The sequence below is a fragment of the Branchiostoma lanceolatum genome, chromosome 15 (genome assembly GCF_035083965.1).
Source record: "Branchiostoma lanceolatum isolate klBraLanc5 chromosome 15, klBraLanc5.hap2, whole genome shotgun sequence".
NCBI classification, from domain to species: domain Eukaryota; kingdom Metazoa; phylum Chordata; class Leptocardii; order Amphioxiformes; family Branchiostomatidae; genus Branchiostoma; species Branchiostoma lanceolatum.
Window position 1 is genome coordinate 8493145 of NC_089736.1, and position 26853 is coordinate 8519997.

General features: G+C 40.6%; 3 protein-coding genes and 2 long non-coding RNA genes across 8 annotated transcripts in view; 2 read left to right on the plus strand and 3 right to left on the minus strand.

The window, feature by feature from the left end:
* Nucleotides 1-26853, plus strand: part of LOC136420653 (uncharacterized) — a 541092-nt gene that overhangs the window by 202282 nt on the left and 311957 nt on the right. The gene's annotated exons all lie outside the window — the stretch shown is intronic.
* LOC136421235 (glycine amidinotransferase, mitochondrial-like) lies at nt 1383-9301 on the minus strand. 2 transcript variants are annotated; one of them, XM_066408428.1, is made up of 9 exons: nt 9182-9301; nt 7052-7205; nt 6118-6273; nt 5187-5382; nt 4605-4795; nt 3857-3994; nt 2990-3221; nt 2435-2568; nt 1383-1976 (listed from the first exon to the last, which is right to left on the minus strand). In XM_066408428.1, exons 2-9 carry the CDS (start codon nt 7190-7192, stop codon nt 1884-1886), a joined length of 1281 nt encoding a protein of 426 aa, XP_066264525.1. In that variant the 5' UTR covers nt 7193-7205; nt 9182-9301; the 3' UTR covers nt 1383-1883. The 2 variants fall into 2 exon arrangements, with proteins under 2 accessions (XP_066264525.1, XP_066264526.1); XM_066408429.1 differs by lacking the exon at nt 9182-9301 and having other exon boundaries at nt 7052-7280.
* On the plus strand, nt 10723-11757 carry LOC136421237 (uncharacterized). The gene is made up of 2 exons (XR_010753403.1): nt 10723-10928; nt 11512-11757. It is a non-coding gene; the product is annotated as an uncharacterized lncRNA (long non-coding RNA).
* LOC136421236 (carbohydrate sulfotransferase 3-like) lies at nt 13583-17215 on the minus strand. Its single transcript, XM_066408430.1, has 2 exons — nt 16719-17215; nt 13583-16135 (listed from the first exon to the last, which is right to left on the minus strand). The coding sequence occupies exon 2, from the start codon at nt 16003-16005 to the stop codon at nt 14782-14784; it is 1224 nt and encodes a 407-aa protein (XP_066264527.1). The 5' UTR covers nt 16006-16135; nt 16719-17215; the 3' UTR covers nt 13583-14781.
* On the minus strand, nt 17334-26234 carry LOC136421234 (carbohydrate sulfotransferase 3-like). The gene is made up of 2 exons (XM_066408427.1): nt 26100-26234; nt 17334-19326 (listed from the first exon to the last, which is right to left on the minus strand). The coding sequence occupies exon 2, from the start codon at nt 19124-19126 to the stop codon at nt 17744-17746; it is 1383 nt and encodes a 460-aa protein (XP_066264524.1). The 5' UTR covers nt 19127-19326; nt 26100-26234; the 3' UTR covers nt 17334-17743.

Below are 26853 nucleotides of genomic sequence, written 5' to 3' on the forward strand. Positions count from 1 at the left end.
CCAGAGAGTCTTGTCTCACAAGGCATTGTGCATGTACTTATACCTGTATATTCAGTCTTACTGAATATGGTTGGTTAATTGTCTACTTCGGGGGATTTTTTTAATATTGATGTTAAGCAAGTTGTTTACTTCCTGGCGCCTTTTACTGACTGCCTTTACTTTTCTATATAAAGCTTTTTGTGCACTTCAGATTTAGCGATAAACTTGTTGGGAATATTGTATTGGGTATATCATATCTCTTACTCTTTACTCCATGTGGACATCATTTCAAAAGTAGTTCTATATTATTGGGAAAATGGATATTCATATTTTGACTACATCTAAACACAACAATAAGTAGTTTTTGCATTTTGAGTGGAGAGCAACTGACATCATGTGAATGTCAGTATCTGTAGCTCTACTCCAGACTGGCTTAAAACTACTTGCAAGTTGCAATCTAAGACAAAAACATTCCGAGTGGAATATGCTGAAACATGTTTTTTTCAGGAAAAACAATCCAAAGCTCTGTTTAATCTTGTTCCATTCAGTCAAATTCCAAGGTTTGGATGCTGGTCTAAAAGATTGCTTTGGAACCTGAATTTCTGATCAGTAGATAATAGCCCAACCTGTGGGACACATGTTACTGTAAATCGTGGAATTTTCTCAATGTTTTTAAGTTGTTCACCACAAACTCATCACAACCGCGAACATATGCTCTGTCTTCCATTGTGCTAATAATATCTGTTTCAACAGCGATCTAGCTCAAAGATACAGCAGCCTCTTGATTCTTGTCATATTGCTAGTATATTCAAGTGCCATAGACGTTAATACATGTACAGTAACTTACTAGATACGTAATATAGAAATTGCAGCTATTGCTGGGTCGAAACAAAATACTTTCCTCAAGGTTATCTAAACTTACATTTCAAGCAGGTCACCTTATCTTCAGTTGATACTTCGTGAGCTTTGAATTCGTGGGGAAGTTTCTTCAGTCTTCTAGATGCAGTTGTGCCTGTCAGCTGCGAGCGTTATAAAGCTTTCCCGTCGAAATATGACAAACAAGCCTGAATTACGTATACGGTTGTGTTGATTGTCTGGATCAGCTGTATGAATATTGGCATGTATGATGATTGTGATGATGATTTCTACTTCTTTCTCAAAATGGTGGGGTCTGAATTTCTACGCCACCACCAACATTTGCTTCAGGATTTGATCGTATCTGCCTCAAAATCCGAATCTGAATATTTGATTGCCTCATTTACTTGATTTATGAGGAAATGCTACAATAGCCTTCTTTGCTTAGATGGGACTTTTAACAATTTCAGCAACGTGGGTTATTTGGATAGAGAATGCGATCAACTGCCACCTCAAAGCTTCTCATAGCTTCAAACGAGTCGTGCGTATAAGTTTAATATCCTATATTCAACTGATATGTTCTATGCAAAGGACGACCTTATTTGAATAATCAATGAGACTAATCAGTGTCTGTGATCACGATTACATATATAGAGCGATTTCTGTCTACATCCGGGGAACCACATATGTATGCCTGGCTCGCTAAACAGTTCAACATGGTCTCATACTACAGTTCTACGCTAGTATGAATCACACACACACACACAGTGTGGATATGTTGGACAGTGCGTTGTCGCTATCCCACCGCTACCACCATGTTGTGGTCCGATGCCCTGATGTTTAACGTCGCAGTAAAAACATCCTAGTGAGCTGACTCCCAACTGCATGTCATGTTGGCTTCAATGGCGGAGCAATACAATATCACTTAAAGTGATTCACGTTCCCTAGTTCCGAATCCTGTTTATAAAGTATTACTTAGGTAGTGGTTGGTTTGCATGATGAGAAAAGTAGTGCATCATCTATCTGAAGTATGTAACCGTCGAATGGTCTCACAGGTACGACTCCAATCCACCACGGCGGCGAACGTCACACGTCCAGCAATGAAAGCCGCCTCCAAGAGAGTTGGCATAGCGAAGGTTTACCTGTAAAACAAAAGATGTTACTTGCAGTCATGCAAACATCACCAGGGGGCACATGTAAATCAATGTTGCGTTGCGAATGTTTGCCTTGAAAAAACCCTGAAAATAAGCAATACGAAGAAATATCACTAGAAGGCAACTAAGATACTGTAAATCTTGAAATATCCACCGTGCATCTTTTAATATATTGGCAGCTCTTGTAATGATCTTTCCACTGTGAAGTCATGACGCCGAAACTATGCTTCCCTTTTATTACAATCTGTGTTACAGAAGTGTTTAAACTGCGAACTCAGAACACCATGAAAACCTCTTTCCACGGAAATAAGTTCATGCTTAGAGCTTGCAATAAGCGACCACCAGAGAGTTAACACAGTGAAATGTCGCTTGAGAGAAATGTACTTCCTTGCAGTACTCAGAAAATACGCCAGAGAGCACTAGAGATCACACACACTGAGGCTTACCTTGATGGTCTGGATTCCGAGCTTCTCGAACATTTTCTGGGTGGCGACTTCGTTGCTGTCACACACGACGCGCTTCGGGTCGATCATCAACACGTTCATGGACAGCCAACGAGACGCCATCCACATGGGGTGGCCTGTGGGATCAATCAATCAATCAATCAATCAACCAATCGATCTAAACCCTACGCCATTTTCGCTTTCCATCTTTTTCTAACATAAATCCGACAAACATGGGATCAAGCTGTTGCAGCCTAACAAAGTAATACCACTAATCATTAGCCATGAATTCTTCTGTCCTCCCAAATTGTTTTTTTACCAAAGCCTACACCCGTTTTCTGTCCCATTTCAAACTTTTTCTTCAGGTATATAGGTCGACCCGAATCACGCTACGGGAAGTTTTACACGCGCGTGTCACCACCACGTGTGGTGACGAAACTTACGTTGTGTATTTCTTCACCTCTCGTCACGACCGTTGCAACAAACTGTCCAGGCATATTTATGTCGCTGCGCATGCGTACTAGGACTAGTGGACGACCTCATCCTTATATCACTTACTTTCTGGCATTTCCGGTGTGGGAGGATGGACAATCGTCCATCCGGCTTTCTTAAACATGTCGATCTGACGACAGGGACGGTCGGGGTTGGAGAGGACCAGTCCCGGGCCGATGATGTTGAAGGTGGCGTCGATGTGCATGGGGCTTCCGTCCTCGAAGGAGATGGTGTGGACGTTGTAGCCTTTTGGCTCAAGGTGGCGACGCATCCACTCAATGCCCATGTAGTTAGTAACCTAGTTCAAAGTATTAGTGTCAGTAGGAAAGAAAAAATACTCTTTTTTTGTACACAACCAAGTTCTTCATTCAACCAGCGTTTCGGTGACTGTCTATCACCTTCCTCATGGCAATTCTGACTTTGTACTGCAGGTATAGGTGTCGCTGCTTACAGATGCGGTTCTTTTTTGTACAGCAAGATGTTCTGCTTTTTGAACGCAAAAGAAGAAACTTACCACAGCCCTTATTTTGTATCAAGCATCTTTCATATATGCTACTATCTGTATATTGATTAGGTTTGTGAAAAAAATGAAGATAGTCAAAAACAAAAAGGAGAAAAAACTTTCTATCATGAATAACATTTTCAGCCTTTCAGTTCACCATGTATGTTTCATAGTTGCCTGTTCTGTACACGTATAGCGGGACTCCGGGAAGGGTAGGAATTATAAAATACCTAGTACCTAACGGTGATCTAACACAACCAACCAACCAATCAACCAATCAACCAATCAACCAATCAACCAACCAATCAACCAACCACCCAACCAACCAACCAACCAACCAACCAACCAACCAACCAACCAACCAACCAGCCAAACAACCAAGCAAACGAACGAACAAATAAACAAATAAACAAACAGAGCGGCTTGTGTACCTGGCTCCGTTGGGCGAAGATGTCCCGTCCTGCACGCATGAAGTCTGCGGCGTCGAAGCAGGGCTCGAACTCCGTGGTGACAAACTTCCCCTGAGTGGCAAGCTTCTGACGATCCTCCGCCGACCGCATAGGGTACTCCTGTAGTAGGAAGGATGAAACGTCAGTTACAAAGGTATAGTAGTATAGCAAATAGTAGAGGACCACCTGAAGCCGACCGTACGCGCTAACGCCACATCTTCAGAAGGGACGATGTAGCCTCACAGTTCCCGTTTAGAACTTTATTCGAGCCCACACCGACTAATTTTGCCTTGGGTGTAGCTTTCTCAAAGATCAGAGCTGGAATCCAAAAAGGTATAGTAGTATACTTAAGGAAGGGTAGACATCCAGGAATAAATACGAGTTTTGACCCCAGGCCTCATTCAACCGATACATTATCATTGATCAAAATAAATGAAAGAATATCAAGTCAAGATTTCGAAAAGATAACTGACTTGAAAATTTGTTCAATTTTATCAATTTCTGGTGTCAATATGGATGGTGTTATGTAAACTTTTACCAACTTGTGAATTTGTTGCAAACATTGCTTATCTATCTATAGACAACGTCTCAGAAGTTATACGTCAGTCTATGAAAAAGGCTGGCTTTTCTATGGCGGTGAAAAACTCGATGTCGCGAACTCAAAACCACCGCCAACATTAAAAGTTTTCGCGAAATTAAATCCTAGCGAAAATAAATGCATTTACAGTACCTGGTCGTACAGCTCATCAGCCATGGTAGGCTTCGGAGCAGTGGTCCAGTTGGCACCCTCGCGGAAGTACTCCTTAATGAGGGAGCGGTAGGCGCGGTACTCGAAGAAGCGGGATCGCCAGGCCATCGGGCACTCAATGATCTCATCACCAACAACCAATAGGATGTCGCGTGGCATGGACGCATACAACCCTGGGGAACATAAAAGTACATTCCTTTACGTTTGGGACCGCACTGTAAACACCGCATAATTATCTCTGTGAATACTGTACTTTGCTTTTGGGAGCGCATCTCATCCGTAAGCAGCGACACCTATAGCTGCAGTGCAAAGTGAACCAATCAAAATTGCCCCGAAGAAGGTGACAGACGGTCACCAAACCGTCGGTTGAATAAAAAACTTTTTTATGTACATGTACAAGAAGTATTTTTATTCACTCTCTATATATACATCTCGAATACACAATATTCTACTTTTTCGAATTTTAAAAGTAGATCTATGCTGTTTGAAAATAAGTTAAAGTAAGAACTTTGCTATTTCTTAGATATGTATTTCTCACGATGGAAAGCATTTCAAATTCTTTACCTGGGGATTCGAACCAGGGAGTTTTGTGCACCTCGGACCAGTCGACGGGATCGGGACGGCGAACGGTGACACCCTCGTGCTTCAGAATGTTGCAGAACTCTTCCACCTCTTCCACTGCCTTCCTCATGTGCTCGCTGGGGAATGGCTTACCTCCATTTTTCATGAAAAAGGACCAGCTCTTCTCATATGTGGTTGCCTTGGAATTAAAAAAAAAGATTGTGTGTCATCAATGTTGTGTTATTCAGCATCTGCTGCTGAAACAATGTTCCTTACTTTAAAACTGTCTGCAATGTTTATCTTAACATCATTCAAGCTGAAACAGATTAGTTTCTGGAAAACGTATATTCTTTCCATGTCCAAAATAATACAGCAAAGCAATTAAAACTGCGAGAAATCTAACAAGACCGCAAAATCACGCTAATAACATCCTACGTCAAAATTAACACATCAAAATGACGGCACTACTTACACCCATCATACACCACTCGCTTAGCATGATGGGAAACAAAATGGCTGCGCCCATGGACGGAGGCAAAACCAATATAGGTTTAACTATTGCAAACCTGTAATGAAATCGTATATGTTGAGACTTCTATTACCCATGATTTTTAGCTAAGAATACTTCAGAGAAAAAGCAAAACCATAGCTTATCCAGGTCAAAAGGTACAGAAACCGGAAGTTCTGCTACAGTTCCAAGGTCATACACCAGGGGGCCCAAAATCACCAATGAACGTTGTCTTCCCAACACCTACCCACATGCCAAATATCATTATAATCCATCCTGAGGTTCTTGAGTTATGCTGACTACAAAAATCCCGAAACACAGACTCACACACACACAGACAATCAGACAGACAGACAGACAGACAGACACACCCAAAACAATATCTCCACATTTTTCATGTAGATGATAGAAAAACAACATTCTAACCTTGACTTCCACAGTGAAGGGCGGGACACACGCTCCCTCCACACGGCCGACGATGACCTCCTCCAGCGGGTCCCACTCGTTATAGGAGCAGACGACTGGGGCGCGGGCATCTTCAGGCTTGGCGCTGACTCCGCTGTGAACTGACCGCGACCATGGCTGGGGCAAAACATTGATGTCAACTAGCCTCCATAGCAGGCTCTCTGGGCCCTTGGGGGGGGGGGGGGCTTGTAATACACTTTTTGCTAAAGAAGTCTTTTTGTACTGGGTCGTTTGTTCAGCCCGTCTTCGAGGCTGATGGTTACAGACCGGCTGCACACACGACCCAGTACAAAAAAAAACAACATCAGCACAAAATAAAGCCCCAAAAAGCCCCAAAGAGCCTGCTATGGAGGCTAGATGTCAACCTACACGCTATGCATGATATGCAAAATCTTAACGGATAAACTGGTTAACGTACGGGCTACTCAAAATCTAATACCAGCTAAGAAGGGATACAGACACAGATGTAATCTAGGCCATATCAAACAGCACTTGTTGCCACGTTGGTCTTCATCTTTAATTCTTAATGTTTTTAAATGTCCATATGTTTGTTTATTTGTTTGCTTGAAGCCTTTTCACTGAGGATATAAGTGTCAGAGAGAATATAAGATACAGATTACATGATCAAAGTTCTTATAAATCTATGAACATACTGTGGATTCATGGTAATTCACCAGGCTGTATTATTACAGCCAGTAGGTACCCATGTGAGTAATGAGGCTGTTGTAACGCACTTGAGGCACCTCCTCGAACACGGGACCCCATTTTTCGTCTCTTCCGAAAGACGGTGCAGCTCCGACAAGGATACCCTTCCCGGGATTCGATCGTAAAACAACAAAAAAATGTGAAAATTTGCAACGTGCAACAGTCAACGCTGCAATGGAGACATATTTACCTTCAGTGCGCCTGCGTAAGCTACTCCCTTTGCTCCGTTTTCCAGCGGGAGGTTCTCAAATGGAAACTTGTATTTCCTGAAAACCGCACCGCCGACATGAGGCATCCTGGCAGACCTAAGCCTAGAACCGCACTGTCCCATCTTCGTTTGTTATCTGTAATGACAAAGTTGCCATGTTATGCTAGGGTCACATTTCCAAGCCGGGGCCCGGCCGGGCAGTTTGCCGGAACGAAAGTACGACATAGAAGACAACAAAATACATAAACGTAAAACTGGTTATTCATAAGCATGATCTGTGTATATTTCTTGATATGAATTTTTATTTTACGTTCCCGCAAACATCCCGGCCGGGCTCCGGTATGGAAATTAGACAACTGATTTAGTTCAGGTCAATTCATCCCTCTGGTTACACACATATCTAATCATGCAAATGTATACCTCATTTACATAATTGGTTTGAAAGTACTCTATGACTATTGTGAAAACTGAAAATATTTTGTACTTGCGGCGTTTGGAAGTTAAGTAAATGTGAACATCATTAGACTTAAATCATTAAGATCGGGCGTCATTTGAACAATTACTGAGAAAACATGATGCCGTGCTGGCGTAACGGTTAGAGTGTTTCGCCTAAGAAACCATAGGTCCTGACTTCGGGGGGGTGGTGGCATGTATCGGTCAATCATGACAACCTTTCATTAGATACTGGATTGATTACCAGAATTAACATAATTGCTGCCTAATCTAACTACATTGTAGTCCACAACCTACGGCAGTACAGTCCAGATGTTAATAAAGTTTAACTTTCAGTTAAAGGAGACCTGTATGAAGTTATACTTCTTAACTGACCGCAACCTCGTTGGTAACAGACATCTACATGTACAGTTAATCCGCCTTTTAAAGAAATGTATATCAGTCAGGGCACTGATTAACAAACAGATGAAAACTCGATTCACATGCTGGGACCAGGGTTGACCGATACATGCCACGCCCCCCCCCTCCCCCCAACCCCCAGCACAAAGACTGTATTCGACTCGAGTAGACAACTACCTCACATAAGATTCCTTTCACTTATAATCACCCATCCATGTAATTGCAGGTCGCAGTCTGGTATCTTCTTGTCACAATCTTGTGCCCCTCCCCGACTTATACCCCCTCCCCATTATATATGATAGCAGAAAGTTACCTGCAGACCAACAATGTAGCAACAAAGCAGAAAAAGATGGCAGCAGATTTTTTGACTCTCACATAAATTGAGTTTCTTTTGAATACATATATGGCAAAATATAGAAGTGATAAGGATAGTTCTATAATTCTAGTTGTATACTATTGCAGGTAATCACATTAATTATCTGCTGCCATCATCATCAGGCTCAAATCTCTTACTATTGTATTGTTGGGATAGCACCCCCTTATCCCATCAATTCACTATAAGAGACATCTAAATAACTCTTACTAGTATTGTTGGGATAGCACCCCCTTATCCCATCGATTCACTATAAGAGAAATCTTTTACCAGTGTATTGTTGGGATAGCACCCCCTTAAGCTCAAGCTATTCAGTATCCCTTCTTTTTATTCCAAAAAAGTATTTCAATCGAAAACCGTGATAACTACTTTTACACGTGATAACGTCTGTCACAAATGTATCCCATTATTTCACTAGAAAGACAATTGTTTGAATTTCTCTTATAGTGAATCGATGGGATAAGGGGGTGCTATCCCAACAATACACTAATAAGAGTTTTTTTCAATGGATTTTATAGTAAATTGATGGGATAACAACATCAAATAAGAGTTATCCCAACTTTTAAATGCTATCCCGTTTTCTAACAGGAATTATTTTCCGAACTAAATAATAGGAATAAATAATCAAGTCTGAGATATCATTTTTCATTGAATCCAGTGTGCCATAGAAACAAACAATGAAACGTTGATAAAACATAACTTCTTTTTACGTCCCTCTTCTCCTTGTGAGAAGAGGGACGTAAAAAATCACGGACAAAACTACCCCTTTCGATCGAAGCCTCTGCTTGGAGAATAATCAAATCTTCATGTATCTATGGTCAACTTTCCATTCTGTCTATCATCGCTTTATTATATAATAAGCAAAAACGACAAAAATCAGAGCTTACTTTTATTCTGACTTCTCGGAGAGGAGTTATCGACACCAGCGGACCTCTGGTCGTTGATTAGGTTAATAGGAGGAGGAAAGAATGTGGTCCGTCCAGTCAGCTCCAAAAATTACCGATTTCACACTTCCCAAGAAGCACCAGCAAGCTGTCGTAAAACCCGGTACTGCCCATTTTGTGATAATAAGATTCTAAGAACGTAATGAACTCCGCATGCTTCAAATCGGTATTGTTAAAGCGCTGTTTTTATTCCTGACCTCTCATCGCCCAGAAAACACCACAGCGCTTATTATCAAAGTCTATGAAAGGAAAACATTGCCGGATTTAAACTAAACAGTTGAATCAGTTGACATAGGGTTTGTTTTTCTGCCTTTTTCCTGATTGGGGTAGCTTTGTTATTGCTATGTAGGTGAAAAGTAATATCTTGATCTATTTCAGGGCAATCGAAAAAAACAAAACATGAACAAATAAGCTACGCCTAACTAGCGGCCTAAGGCTATTGGCAGGATCATCCTGTCAGCAGAAGAAATTTTTGCACTGTTGACAGGATCATCTTGTCAGCAGTATTGTTTTCAGCAGGTAGGAACATTGGGTGATGATTAACATATTGTGATGCATTTTGAGGAAATATGGGCCTCATTTACATGATTGATGAGGAAAAGTTGAAATTCTATTTCAATGTGCGATATGCTAGGACACCATATGGAAATTGTGACTACGGCTGGAATTCGGGTCAACAGATGGGCACATCTTTATTTCTTGACGGGGCTTCAAACATATGAACTGAGAACTGTAACTGACATAGAGAGGAACGTCAATTTATGTATCAATTATGCAAAGGAGAACATAATTTGCTTAATATGTGAGGGAATGGTGTATAGTACATCATTCGTAGAAGTTAAAGAGGGAGGTTCCACTATAAAACCACCCAATAAATTAATTAGTTTATGTGGTCTAGGGGTCAATTCAGCTTTCAAAGTCCTGGCAGAGGACAGCAGGGAGTATCTACATTGGTTTATGGTTATGGTTGTTCCCAGGGAACGACCTGTCCCAGTTTAAGATCATTTGGCGAAGGTTTGGGGTCGTGGAACTCTAGTTAGTGATGTATTGTTATCTAATCTCCAAGCAGATGTATCGGTCAGGCTTGTTTTTCCAGGGTCTAATGTGGCGGTTTTCTTGTTCTTTTATGTCTCCCTCTCTCTAATGACACACTTTTTTATCTGTTCCATCTCCATCTAGAGACGCAAAACGCCACAAAATACCCAGAAAACATCCCACACGGTACGTCCGATTGATCTCCAAGCATGGCTATCGGTGGCAAGGCAGTACTGGAAATGCAGAAATGTTCGCGGTGGTTTTATGTTCACGGTTTTCGCGGTCAGCTCTTCGCCGCGATCTTAAAAGCACCGCGAATTATTTACCCCCTACCCCCTTGTCTACTATTGTCTCAAACGCGAACCTAAAACCACCGCGAACACTCCATTTTTTCCCTATCGCGAAATTAAAACCACGCAAAAGTCCAGCCAGTACTGGTTGACCCTTTTGATACTGCCTTGCCATCGATAGATCTGCTTGGAGATTACGTCTGAATTGAGACTAACGTTTGTTCTCAACGCTTTGTGACCAGACAGACCGGTTTTTCTTGTGATGACGTACTTCCGGTGCATACACATGTCCAGTTGTTTTTGGTGACCTCGCTACGGTTCACAAACACCTGTGTATAAAGGTTTACTCTGTTTTCTGTGCAAAGGTAGGAGCTACTCAAAGCTATAGGCCTATTTGGAACTACCCTACAGAATTAGGTGTACAATTTCAAATCAAACGGCCATTTTGTTTTAAATTTACTTGCGTTCCGACGACATTTCATTAATGAACTGACTTTTGTGACCATGAAGTTTTAACATTTCTTTTCGTATGATATGGTGCTATTATATAATGTTATGTCTGAATTGAACATGTCCGTTTTGCAAACATACATGTATTTATCACTATAGGCAAATGTAAAGCTTCCAAATGTTTATGGTATACGCCGTAAAATTCAAATAGATTCAGACGTGTCGAGAGCATAGTCAACATGGCGTTACGATTTCGGATGACGTCATGTGTGACGTGTTCTCGGGTTCGGGTGACGTATCCTCGCTTCGATGATGACATCACAGCTAGCGCCATATTAGGCATCAGAACGGGTGGGGGAGGGGTGAACAGGAGGGGTGGGGTGAACAGGAAATTTGTAGTAGGAGAAACTAAAACATTTTGCATGTATATTAACGTTTTATCAAAGTATCGTTACGGTAGTAGTGTTTTGTATAACTCTTTCACTTTGTCTTTTTCAGGTGTAGAAAGACGCATCAATGGTGGAATATTCTCTTACTACAATCTGAACAAAACAAAACTGAATTTTTGCTCAAATGTAACATTTGCATTCAAATTCTTAAAATATGATAAGAAAGTTGCTATTTCGTAATCCTAGAAGACTGTTACTTGTAGTCTTGCTCATCGCGTCTTCGAGTTACTTGTACTTTTCGTTGACTCTTTCATGTTTGGCACCAGAGCAAAATAAAATATTGGACTTGTCTGAACTTGTTAGTCTTCAACCCTTGGACTTGGAGAAGAAATCAGCAACACCAGCTCCTCTAGCGACTCGCAAGCGAACTGCAGTCATAATCATCGCTCCAATGCGAAGTGGTTCCACGTTCGTTGGCGAAATATTCAATCAACATCCCGACGCCTTCTACGTGTTCGAACCATTTTGGGCCCTCGAAAACTACGCAAACAAAACTTACGACATCACTTCGGACATGAAACTCACATTTCTGAAAGGCATATCATCATGTAAATTTGAGGAGATTCGAGATATCATGAAATTTTATCTCACTACTAAAGGCATGGGAGTGATGAAAACGTGTAAAGCTATGGAAAATATGTGCGCAAGGTACAGAAACCAAACAAAAGGAAAGATCACCCTCGCACAGAGATGTCCAATACCCTCTTCATCGCTACCAGGTGTTCTGAGATCTACCTGTGAAGGAAAACAGTTTACGGCCATAAAGACAATACGACTGGAGGATTTAACACTTCTACAACCGCTAACACAAGACAGTGAGCTGGACTTCAAGATCATCCAACTTGTAAGAGACCCAAGAGGTGTCATCGCTTCACGAATCGCTCTGAGTCGGAAAAACATTTCACTCTTGTCGACTCTTAACACTAAAGTCGACAGGAACGAAGTACGAGACCTCTGCGATCGGATGGTGAGAAACGCACAACCGTACAAACACGGAGCTAGCTGGCTACGCGGACGGTACGCTTTGGTTCGATACGAGGACGTCGGTTTACAACCGTTTGACATGATGAACAAGTTCTACAATTTCATCGGCGTTACCCCCGAGAAAAACATCTCCGACTGGATCAAAACCCACACCAAAACAGCCAAGAGAAAGAGGGATAGGAACGATCCGTTTGGTACTATCAAAGACCCAGTACAGGCCTGTAACCAGTGGCGGTTGAAGCTAACGTTTGATGATACAAAACTGATACAGTCCCAATGCAAGGAGGCGATGTCCATGTTTGGTTACAAATACGTCATTTCCGCCAAGCAGATGAGGAACAGATCTGTTGAACTTTACGATACGAGAACGTCAATGGTTCTCTGATCACCATTGCTTCAACTTCATTATAATTCGTATCTATAAAGAAGGACAAGACATCACAAGACTTTGCGTAAGCGGCTCACTTTGAAAATGATGATAAACAGGAGATGAAAGTAGCTGTGATGGTGTATTAATTGTACCTAGTGAATGCTATATTTTGCAATATACTACCTGTGTGACAAATTTACTATGTAACAGGTTTCGTGCTTTGTACTTTCATACCCAATAACATACCGCTTTACTGGAATTTTGGCGTAATACACCTTTGAGAATCTTTCTCCTGGCTTGCTGTTCTCTTCAATAAATAGCCATGCAAAGTTGCAGATGCAATAGTTCAAACGTTTCAGACAATGTCATATACTAGTATGTATGCTAGTGTCACATTCCATGTTCAGTGATAACTATTTCTCAAACTAATGAGAACCACCGTGTCTTTAATTTTTTTAATTCGCTTTTTAGACCGTTCACTCACACATTTGTTTACTAGTGTGACTGTATTTGCAGTCAGGTATGTTGCATATTGATATTCTACACTAAAAGGAATAAAATCTACTCTAGTTTACTAAAAGATCAGTTTTTTATGGTTCTTAAAACTGCTGCTGCTTAGTTAAACTTCTATTGCCGGTGTAGCGAGCCAGAATAGACCCCTTGTCAGAATATACCCGGGTATGATCTGGCCAGGAGTACATCCCGACACGCAACACCGGTATCATAAACAATGAATGATTGAATGAATGAATGAATATGATATGAATGGATGGATGAATGAATGGTATTTTATTTTCGTGTCTTGCGCTTTATGGGCCCAGCTCAAATGGGCTTATAAGACACCAATATGATACATGATATATACATTTGTAGCTTAAACCTCTGTGCCCGTAAAGTAGTATTACCGAGTCCCAGCAAGTCGTGTAAACAAAAGGTCAGTCGTTGACCTTTGCCTTCTGACCTGTTCTTGCCATTTTGATTCTTTAAAAAGTCATGGAAGAATTTAATAAGTGTCACTCAAGATTGCATACAGGCATAACCAAAACGAAGAAGATTGGACAAACAAAAAACACAGACCTTCAGAAAACCCTCACATTTCACTTAACCTATAGCACACTGAAGTAGCCATTTGGCACCCCCTTCTCTGTTGGTTACAACTTTAGGCAGCAGGGAGAAGGTTAAAGAATACAAAAAGTAGTAACTACAAGACAATGACGACAAAAAGCAACACCAGAGTCATATAAAAGTACAGGGTATGCACATTAGTTTTACGTGTTTAACTGAGGAGTACTTTACGCGTGGGCGATCATAAACAACACTGTCTTTCAGAGCACGGCCGGACTGACCTTTTTGCTGCCTTGCCGGGGGGGGGGTGGTATTTCTACGCCGTGCCAAAGCAACTACATTTGTATACATAAGAACGCCAACACATTGCCCTGTGTTGCATTCATTGAGGTTTAATGGAATTGATAAAAAGCAAGACAAGAAGTATCTATCTACAACAGTTCTCCTTGAATGAACACATAAATGACGTGTACATGTTTCGTGTTTTTCTTAATTAGAAGTATCATTGATATATATACCACAGCAAATTTATTCAGAGAACAAACAATAGAATACATTCTACACTTTAAACAGTGGAATAATGTGGAATACGATATCAATTTAAGGAGACAGTCTAATTATGAGAATACTTGAAAGTATTAAGTCATGGATTGACTTGAGTCAAAATAGATTTGATAAGATTATTGAACATAACATATATGATGCATACACGTGCACACTATTTTTGGGGACGACCTAGGGGCGGTGCTATTTTTGTACACCATATATATAGGTCAGACCTCCTTATGACTGCGTCGTAGTTTACATATCAAATTTTACACTTCTAATGCGTTTCATGACTTTTTGACAGACACAGCAGATTCTTAGTAAGTCTGAATTTTTGTTCAAGGAACCGAAGAATTAGGGAATTAGAGAATATCGTTTACTGTATAGATTTAAAGACATTTTTCTGAGCTCTTCTTTCGTCTTGACCGTTTGATAATGAAATAGTTCCATCGCTTTCTTACATTGGGACTGAATGGTGTTTACCTGATTGATACTAAGTCGCGTTCTCCACTCATTGGACGTCTTTACGGGATCTTTCTTTGTTCCAAAGGGATTTTCTCTGTCCTTTCGCCTCTTCGCGGCATGAACGTGACGTTCAAGCCATTTAGAGACTTCAGTTTTGGGAGCCACGCCGATGAAGTTATACAGCTTCTCCATGGTGAGGATTGGCTCCATCCCGACATCCTCGTATCGAAGCATCGCGAATCGCCCACGTAACCAACCGGCTTGGTTTTTGTATGGCTCCGCATTTTTTATCATCCAATCACAGAGCTCCCTTACTTCTTTCTTGTCGACCTTGTCGTGAAGGACGGTCATAACGGAAACGTTTTTCTTGCTGAGATTGAGGCGTGACGCAATAACGGCACGCGGGTCTCTCACCAACTGAATTATTTTGAAATTCAAATCGGTCTGTTCTGCCATTGGCTGGAGGAGATTTATATCGTCCAATCGGATTGTTTTAATCGCTGTGAACTGTTTATCTTCACAAGTTGATTTCAAGACTTTTGGAAGTGTTGAGTCTGGGATGGGGCACCTTTTTGGCCAGGTGGCGTTTTCACTTTTGTCTCTGTAGCCGTCGCACATTTTGTCTACTGCTTGACACGTTGCCATGACCCCCAAACCTTTCGTGGTGAGGTAGAATTTCATAATGTTCTTGATTTGCTCAAATCTACAGCCAGAAACGCCTCTTAGAAGCTCAAGTTGCATCCGTGGATTGTTGTATGTTTTGTTTCTGTGGTTTTCAAGGGCCCAGAGTGGTTCAAAGATGTAGAAGGCCTCGGGGTGCTGGTTGAATATCTCACCCACAAACGTGGAGCCACTTCTCATTTGAGTCATGATTATAACTGCAGTTCGTCTTTTAATCGCTGGGGGCGCCTCTGGTTTAGTTGGTTGTGGTGGAGGGGTATCTGGTTTCTCAAGGTTGTCTGTCCCTTCAATGTTCCTTGGGAACTTAACTCCGGGTGGTCCCATGTATTGAAGAGTCGTCAAGGCATACAGATAGGCCACGGACCCAAACAGAAGAGTGATAAGAAGCGCGGTTCTTAAATTGAGAAATAAGACTGCTTTACAAAAATGCATGTTTCACGCTATGCAAGTGTATTTACTGATGAAAACGATACAAAATTGAAACTCGTTATTGTGATAGTTGCACTTCTTCGTGACTTGTTAGTCTTGGCTCTCTTTCTCGCTGGATATGAGGATAGCAAGCCTGCAACAGACAAACACGTAAACTTTCACATCATGGTAAAGTCAGTCCGCCATTCGCCAGTTGAACATTCCAATCAGTTCACCAAAACTAAACTCCTTTCACCCAATACAAGAGGACAATAGACTGTAATGTCAAATAGTACTGTCGTTTGCTTTAGTATCTTTGACTATGTGAAGGCTTACTGGTGTTGTTTCATGGTGTTCTTACAGTTGCCTGGCTAAACAATAAACAATACGCAAAACTGTTTTCCATTTGATTATCTCTGGCGGATGTGTGGATGCCTTGACATCGCCTGGGGGTTAAAATTTTCTCCCTGTTTCAAACCTCACTACCACCCACCGCCCCCCCTCCCCAGGACTAAGTAACAGCAAACATCGACAAGATTCCGATCAGGAAAAAGTCTATTCCTCATTATTTGCATATTTCCAAACGATAAGATTAGCTGTGACGAGAGCATGATCATTTTTGCAACTAGGAGGAAGTGTACAAATGTAAATTTGTTGTGTAAAGCCTTAGTAACCTCGAAGATTAATGGATCATATGAAAAGTGTCTACTTGTGACTCAGACTGCTTAACTACTTACCTGTAGGGTTGGTCAAGCGACGACATATGAGATCCTAATCCTTACTCTTTGTAAAAGTGGACAAAGGCAGAGACTGTGACCCACCTTATCTGTGAAGAATCTAGCAAACCTTGCAGGTAAATTGTTGGGAGCGTTCCCGTCAGTGACAGAGCGCGACAAATCACACAAGTAAACCGGTTTGACATGTAGTGACGTCTGTAACAAGCGTACAGAAGGACGGTAAAACAACACGTCTTTTACGATTTTAAAGAGCCAATTTGAAAGGAAAATCAAGACACTCTGTCAATAGCAACTGGGAAAATGATTATACACAGGGCCGTGGCAACGTTCATGAAATGAGGCGAGGTGAAAAAAGTTAACTTTAGGAGAGGTCACAAGGGTCATAGGTTAAAGCATAAGGCCAGGGCGAACAGTTGTTTTACGGGTCAACGTGCAAATGTTTGAAGACAAGTGTGCGTTTAGTAAAGACGTCATGTGAGCACAGAAATTTTAAAGCAAACAAGGCGATCAGAGATAGCAGACTTCGCCCCCTCAACGGCATTAAAGCATATTGTGGCAGAATACAAACATACATGAGAAAATCGAAATAACACAACAAATATTCATACTACGGTGAAGGTTTCGTAGAAATATATTATTTTGCCCGCACTAGAACTTGTAATTACATGTACATACACTGTATAACCAAAATATACGAGTTCTATCCACTGGCCTGTTCAATTGAATATCGTATACATAGTGGTCCTCCGCATACGGATAAAGAAATCCTAATTGAAATGTTTTCTTGAAGCCTAACAGGCGTTTTCTAAGGACTCAAATCAAGTATATTTGATCCGATAGATAAAAGATACATATGGATATATTTGGAACTATATTTTACATCAAGTATACAGCCAATGACATAACGTTAAACTTTGATTCATCCTATCCTAATATTGTTTCATGATCAACGATGGGAAAAGATGAAAGAAATGTACAATGTGTTGATTTTGATTCAACTAATATTCAACCAAAGAAAGAAATGACTAGAAAAGTTGAGGCGCTCTTTTCTTGTACAGACTGACAGACAGTTCCTTTAGTTCATTATGAGAATCTACAAATTTGTAATTGAACAACGTCATTGCTTCTTTGCATTCTGATTGGATGATTTTAACCTGCTCAAAACTCAGCCTATTCCGCCACTCGTTCGCGGTTTTCTCTGGGTCTTTTTTGGTTCCAAAAGGATCTTTTCTGTCCTTGATCCTTTTGGATGTTTTTGTGTGACTGCCGAGCCATTTGGAGACGTCCTTTGACATGGGTATGTTTATCAACTTGTAGAATCTGGCCATTGTTGTCATTGGGTCCAACCCCACGTCTTCGTAGCGAACAAGAGCGTACCGTTTGCGTAGCCAATCGCTTTTCTCTCTGTACGGCTGCATGTTTGTTGTCATCCAATCACAAACGGCTCTTACTTCGGCCCTGTCTACGTCATCATGTAGCTGTTTCGTGACTGAGACGTTGTTCTTTACCAGGGTAAGTCGTGAAGCGATGATCGCTCTTGGATCTCGAACCAGCTGGACGATCTTAAAGTTCAACTCCTTATCTTCTGTCAGCGGCTTGAAAAGCGTTATGTTGTTCAGTCGTATTGTCTTGATAGCTGTGAATTTGTTCTTGAGGCAATTCTTTTCGAGGATTTCAATGAATTGGTTCTTAGGGATGGGGCACCTGCCTGGCCATTTGGCGGTTTTGTTCCTGTAGCCGTCGCACATCGTGTCTATCGCTCTACATGTTTTCATCACACCCAGTTCTTTTGTGGTGAGGTAAAAATGCATGATGTCTCGAATCGGCTCAAATTTACACTTTGATAGCCCTTCTAGCAGCTTTAGTTGCCACTCCGAGCTGTTGTACGCTTTGTCCTTGTGGTGTTCCAGAGCCCACACCGGCTCAAAGAAGTAGAAGGCATCGGGGTGCTGGTTGAATATCTCACCAACAAACGTGGAACCACTCCTCATCTGAGTCAGGACTATGACTGCAGTTCGCTTGTGTACCGCTGGGGGCGCCTTCGGTTTCTTTGTCCGTGGAGGGGTTGCCGTAGTTTCTGCCTTGTCTTGAAAACCGCCAAAGATGAATTCAAGCGGATCCACGTCTTCTTCAGACTGCTGGGGAAGAAATCCTGCATCTTTGATCATCTTCTTCGAATGTGCTCCCGGATCTTGACGTTGCTCTAAGTTGAACCCAACGTCTTCGCGCTTCTCCAGGGGACGTCTCATGTCTTTGAGGATTCTTAGCGTCTTCCCGTCCGTCGGTTCTTCATAGGGGAAGGTTGCTGCGATATACGTGTAGGTGGAAGTCCCAACTAGAAGGACAAAGAGCAGTATTTTCCTCAAATTGAGGAGGAGCAGTTTTCTGCACATATGCATCTTCGACATGGTTAGTTCACTGGTACAATTTCAGAGCTGATACGAAAATTCCGAGTTGCACTGACAGTGGATGTAGGAAATGCACGAGTCAGTCTAGTAGTTGGAAACTTTCTTCATGCAGAAGATGATCTGTTGATCCATTCGAATTTTCTCCAACCTCGCAACCCTGTCATCGGTGGATAGTTCTTTTACAGCTGTACACTTCCAGTCTGTAGAAAAGTATTCAAAGAAAATATATGAAAAACATTTGACAAACTGCACCATGTTACGTTGAAATATAAGATCTTAAGAGGCACCATTCCACTTAACACATTTAAATATGTCCTGACGACCAAATTCTTTCCACGTCTGGTGTTTACTTATAGGAACACCGATGAAGCAAAATTAAATCGCATTAGAATAACAGACAAGAAGACTACACTTCTCCTATAATCATAGAACCCAGTGGTATGTATTAGAGAACTAGACTTCTCTGAAACAAAATCAGACCCTGTTGTTGCGAAAAACCCACACCACTGCTCGCTGCCACAAGACTTATCCAGAGCTTAGAAATCACGACCATAGCATGTTGAGAACACGAGATATCAAAACCGACAGTTCCACTGCAGTACCTTAGAAAACCGCCAAGGAGGGCCGTTATCGAACTTGACCGTCGTTTTCCTGACTCATAATCCACCTACGAGATATCCTCTTATTAGAAAGACATTTATCAAACAGACTTGAGAAGCATGCCTTTTATCAAAAATACAAATTTTAACAAAGTTGGTTTAACAGTAGTACCTAGCTTGCAAAAATCCACATTCGTGTTTTCAGAAATCAAATTAGTTCCTTCTTATAGAGTTGGTATTCTACGAATGGTTCGGGCATGTATGAGTTGTCGTCAAGTAAATTAATACACAAACTTTTCGCGAACAGAAAGGAGCAACAAATTTCAGTACACCAGACCAAATCTGTGCAATGTATCTCCATTGAGGTTTAAAATACAACATATTTCGTTTTTACCCCGCAAAGGTACAATGTTCAATCCTTCTAAAAGTTTGGCGCAGCAAAATGAAAAGACGACAGCAAAAACAACACTGTTGTGTTAGTAGAAAATATCTGAAAACAATAGTGAATTTTGTTGTTGTTTCCTTCCCATTTGCATATTTTTGTGCGTTGACCCGATTTTACGAGTATATAATTACGTCAGACAACCGGAGGGAGCAGAAAGCCTGGAGGCAAAGTGATTATTTTTAACCTTTGCAGTAAAGATGGGGCGATTATCTCAACACAAATCTACTAAGGTATTCTAAGTCTAGACTTTGTTGTTTTCTTCTTGTGAAACATCATCTAGAAATACTTAAACGTAAACACCTAGAATTACATAAACCAGTTTCTACTTCTTAAGTTTTCGCTCGAGTATGAAGTGAAGTAACATTCAACTGTGCGAAACTGTATGATGACAATCCGCCATTATCTCAAAACAAATCTACTAAAAGGGGACGTCCGTTGATGTTAGATATCCAGATAATTCAAGGACAAAAGACAGTGCTGTCTGAAACTTCTGACTATTTCAAGATCTTATCCAGTTGCTTGAATAACTGTAATTTGGCCTGCTAAAAGGTCATCTAAGTCTAAACGTCGTTGTCTTCTTGTTATGAAGTTTTCATTCTAGTATGAAGTGAAGTAACACTGAGCTGTGCGAAACTGTAGGACTACTTCCTATTTTGTCAAGACTGCTTGCATACATACAGAGCCTTACACATCAAGTATCGTCATTGTAAATTTATTCTTAAGTGTCGTATGGATATATACCTGAATAGTTTAGCTTGAATGAAATACACAACTTGATTTTGTAACGTGTGCAATACGTTAACATTACACGTTACGCCATGTAAATGCCCGTTACAGTTCACAGTTAGTTGTGTTGAATTATGAGGAATTAAATGACATTTTTGTCATCTTATCCCCTTCCTGTAGAATCATCTATATATACACATCCTGGATGGCGTGTAGTTGTTCTAATTTGGGTTTAATAAGACTCCCAACAAAAAAAGTTGTAGTCACGCCACACTTATCAAAACTGCACGGGTCATTTCCTTCCTACATGACTTGCTCAGCCAATCCCTTTATTTGGTCGCCCTCTCTGTGAGAAAATCCAAACCCACGGACAATGCCCGTCTTCTACTGCATTTAAACAAGTAAAGGGTGACAAATTCAGCGTAAAATGGAAGTTGCGTCAATCAAGAGTCATTATGGTAATGATCGTAATCACGGAGAGCCTCTAGAATGGGTCACTATGGTTTTCAAAACGAAACAAGAACAAACAAATTTGATTCTTTCTTTCTAGTTTTGTGAACTAGAAATTAAGAAAGGTTTTATTTTGTTCGAGGTGATGTAAATTTGCTCGCTGTATGGCTAGGAATGAATCAAGGGAGGACAAGAGCTAGTAAGCGAACTCCTACTCTGGGCGCCAACTCATGGGCATTCCTCTGTCGGGCGACCCCGAAGGACCTACATAGACCAACTTGCTGGGGATGTAGGAGCGAGGTCTGAACATCTAGACCAACTTATGGCGGACCGTGTTGCCTGGAGGGAAAGAGCAACCCTAGTCCGGGCAAGCTGCCCGATATGATGATGATGATGATGAAATGCCAGTGGCAAGACAAAGAGAGCGATTATCCAAACAAAGCCACAGGAAACGTAAGGTAACACTACAAAAACAGTTACTCATTGGCAAGTAACTGGATAAAATTTTGGAAAGATTTGTTGTTTTTTCGTACCTTATGACCTGGATGTCCAACCTTCACCAACGTACATGTTGTAAGGTAACACTGTAACTCAAGCAACTGTTTCCTCTGTCTTTCGTCAGTGACTACTAAAGATTGAGATTTTGTACAGGTAATTTGATTGAAAGGTCGCATTCTTACTGGACATTTCACCGCCATTATCTACTGTTTATTACGACCAAAGGAAGCAAGCATTAGTTCTATTTCACTTGCAAGAGAGAGAAGCGTACTACAGTCAGATACAAACTAAATATAAGCCCACTTCATATACACGTAAGCGCGACACTGACACATTTTTACCGTCGTCGAGAAGGTTAGGTTTTGCCCAGCATTCGTGTGTGTGTGTGTGTGTGTGTGCGTGTATGTACACGATAGCACGAGAATACTCAAGTATCTGGATGCACTGTCTTCATACTTGATAAGTAGGTAGGTCTTCTTGAGATTAGATTTTGAGCCCCCCAGTTTCCTATGCGTTTAGATAAACCTGCGTTCAATAACAAGATCTATGTGTTCTTCATACATTGCCACCATAACGAAGAGGCCGAATCTACATACTCATACTCCAAAAATGTACATTTTTCTATTTTTCATTCCACCCGATCATGAATATGTTTTCTTCTTCAGAAATTCTGTGCCTTGGCCTAGATACAGTATGTAGACCAAGCATTTAAAAGGCTATCCACGAGGACGCAATACCTGTCGAAATCATCAACATTATAGTTAACGTCAAAGAATTGGCTAATGGCATTATAAAGCTAGGGACAATCAAAAACTGCCCTCCCCCTCCCTCGAGTAATGTACTAAGGGAAGTAGGGTTGATATTTGTTAGTATGTGAAGTAATATTTAGAAGTAGGATATATGCGTATAGAACCGGTATAAAACCAAAAATTGCTGGTCTCCCTAATTTGGAGCGAGTTGGACTTGGGGCGAGTTGACTAGAAATTATCTATTGACTAGGTGACTAGCAGGCCATAACCCTTTGCTCCATGGCATATCACGGATCGGTAGAACTTAAGTCAGACAAGTTTTGTAAGACAACACGTTATGTAAGACAACGATTAAAATACCCAAGCCACTCTTTCCAGTCTGGTATAAAAGTTATGTATCTAGTAATAAAAAGATGCCATTTCTGTGGTTTCATCACAACTGCACTTGGTTTACGTAATTCTAGTTGTGAGTTATGTTTTACTCAATATAGCACTTAGTAACGTGTGAGAAAAATTGTCAAGTTATTTGATGCACTTGAACAATGATATCATACTTCCATACTTGCTTGCGGTCTGTATTACCCAACACATTTATTAAACAGACTTGAAAAGTTGAAACAGTAGTACATGTACCAAACTTGCCAAGATGCATATTCGAGTTTTAAAAGACGTCGTATTTTGTTTCTCATATATAAAAGTATAATATACCTTCTAGGACTTTGGCGCAGCAAAATGAGAAGACGACAACAAAAACAACACTGTTGTGTTAGTAGAAATTCTGAAGTAGGGATTTCTGTTGTTGTTCTTCTCATTTGCATATTTGTGTGCGGTGACCCCATTTACGAGTATATAATTACGTCAGACAACCGGAACAGAAAGCTTGGAGGCAAAGTGATTATTTTTAACCTTTGCAGTAAAGATGGGGCGATTATCTCAACACAAATCTACTAAAAGGTCTTCTAATTCTAGACTTTGTTGCCTTCTTCTTGTGAAACATCATCAAACACCTAGAATTACTTAAAACGTAAACACCTAGAATTTTAATACATAAACCAGTTTCTTCTCGAGTATGAAGTGAAGTAACATTGAACTGTGCGAAGGTGTAGACTTTTTCCCATTATCTCAAAACAAATCTGCTAAAAGGTCGGTTGACCAAGGTTAGATATCCAAGTAATAAGTCACTGACGAAGGACAGCGGGTGCTATCTGAAACATCTGTTTCAAAATTTTGTTTTTAAACTTTGTTGTCTTCCTCTTATGAAGTTTTCACTCTAGTATGAAGTGAAGCAACACTGAACTGTGCGAAACTGTAGGAACATTCCCCATTTTGTTAAGATTACTTGCATATACATACAGAGCCTTACACATATAGTTAATGTACATCTATGTTAAGTGTCGCATGGATATATACCTGACAGTTTAGCTTGAATGAAATGCATAACTAGGTTTTGGAACGTGTGGAATACATTAACATTACACGCAGTTACGCGTTGCAAAATCTCGTTACAGTGGACAGTGTTAAATTATGAGGAATTTCAAGACGTTTTGCGACTTTTTCCTCTTCCTGTAGAAACATTTACACACCCTGGATACCTACAGTTTGTACTTATACTGCATTTAAACAAATAAAAGGTAACAAATGCAGCGTAAAATGGAAGTTACGTCAATCAAGAGTCATTATGGTAATGATCGTAATCACGGAGAGCCTCTAGAATGGGTCACTATGGTTTTCAAAACGAAACAAGAACAAACAAATTTGATTCTTTCTTTCTAGTTTTGTGAACTAGAAATTAAGAAAGGTTTTATTTTGTTCGAGGTGCTGTAATTTTGCTCGCTGTATGGTTAGGAATGAATCATGGGAGGACCATTTGTTTAATTGAAATGCCAGTGGCAAGACAAAGAGAGCGATTACCCAAACAAAGCCACAGGAAACGTAAGGTAACACTACAAAAACAGCTACTCATTGGCAAGTAACTGGATAAAATTTTGGGAATTTTTTTTTTTTTCGCATCTTATGACCTGGATGTCCAACCTTCATCAATGTACATGTTGTAAGGTAAAACTGTAACTCAAGCAACTGGAGAAATTTTGTAAACGTTCAGACGTTTCAGACTGTTTCCTCTGTCTTTCGTCAGTGACTACTAAAGATTGAGATTTTGTACAGGTAATTTGATTGAAAGGTCGCATTTTTATTGGACATTTTACCGCCATTATGTACTGTTTATTACGACCACAGGAAACAAGCATTAGTTCTAATTCACTTGCAAGAGAGAGAAGCGTACTGTAGTCAGATCAAGGAGGTTTTATATGTGTCAGATACAAACTAAATATTGACCCACTTCATATACACGTAAGCGCGATACTGACAATTTTTTACCTTCGTCGAGAAGGTTATGTTTTGCCCAGCATTCGTGTGTGTGTGCGTGCGTGTATGTACACGATAGCACGAGAATACTCAAGTATCTGGATGCACTGTCTTCATACTTGATAAGTAGGTAGGTCTGGTTGAGATTAGATTTTGAGCCCCCTAGTTTCCTATGCGTTTAGATAAACCTGCGTTCCATAACAAGATCTATCTGTTCTCCAGACATCGCCACTATTACAAAGAGGCCGAATCTACATACTCATACTCGAAAAATGTACACTTTTCTATTATTCCTTCCAATCGATCATGAATTTATTTTTTCTTCAGAAATTTTGTGTTTTGGCCTAGATATGTAGACCAAGCAATTAAGAGGCTATCCACGAGGACACAATACCTGTCGAAATCATCAACATTATAGTTTACGTCAAAGAATTGGCTAATGGCATTATAAATCAAGAACTGCCCTCCCCCTCTCTCGAGTAATTTACTAAGGGAAGTAGGGTTGAAAAGAAAAATGGGGAAGTTTTTTCTCTTATTCATTCATAAGATTAGAGTCACGAGACTTTGTTAGTATGTGAAGTAATATTTAGAAGTATGATATATGCGTATAGAAACAGTATAAAACCGAAAGTTGCCTGTCGCCAAATTTGAGGTGAGTTAGACATGGTGCGAGTTGACTAGAAATTTTCTATCAGTTCTAGGTGACTAGCAGGCCATAACCTTTTGCTCTATGGCATATTACGGATCGTTAGAAGTTACGTAAGACAACAAGTCATGTAAGACAACGATAAAAATACCCAAGCCACTCTTTCCAATCTGGTATAAAATTTCCGAGCAACATCCGTGTGGGTCATATCAAAAGTCATTTTCCATGACTCGAACTATTCAACCAAGCAGAATGCACCCCCTTCCGTCAGTCCAGTTTTAGTTCTCACAAATTATACATTTTCCCCGTTACACTAGATCTTCCAAACAATGTAGTTCACTGAGGGCAGGGACATTACATAATATGATATAATATTATAAGTATCCTTGCTCTCAGGAAAATTTTTCTAACTCCTGCTCTTGTATCTATAAACAAGTGCTGTAGTTAGACTTGTTTCCACTGTTCCCAAGTCACCGTCTGTACTCACGTTACGTACCTGTTTAGGGAAGGGTTTCCACACAAAGGGGGCTTGATCGAAAATAAGGCTAGTTCACCGCGATTCCGAAGACCTCAAGACCATCGGCTGCACTCAACAGGAGACTATACGACAAAGCGACCAACGAAGTGAGATGAGTGGTAAAATGGGTTAGGCGCATGCGCGTAAATTGAAAAGAAAAACCGGTTTATCAAGTTAGCCTCACAAAGGATGGATGCCAAAACGCTACCAAAATAGCCACACTAAGATGATCAAAGTAGTCTTCTTCCTCGCTTGTTGTCTTAGATAGTAGTCGGTCTGTATGAGATTGCTGTATAAAAGTTTGCCCCCCCCACCCCTCCTTAAAAATTGATTACGTCAAGAATGGATACGAGACAATTGATTGGCACAAGGCATAGATGTCATCCGAGGTTACACGTGTGGAATTGCAAGACGGTGACCTTGTAATTCTCAAGGTTATACTTTGAGCGGTGGTTGACCCCATACCCGCACAAGTCGAAAAGAAAGCTTAACAAAGCATTCTGTTATATCCTTTGTTTCGACTAACATAAGGCTCATAAGCCACCAGCTTGAGTATGTCGTCTTCAAGTCCTGTATTTAAATGTCATTTAATAAAAAAAAAGCACAGATAAAGATGTGGCACAATTCTAGTTATGCTATCTAATCATAAAGTAGTGTATGCATTCTCTTCTTCTACACAGAAACATGCTGAGTAGAACAGTTTACAATCTGTGGTGAAAATGCAGTGTTAATT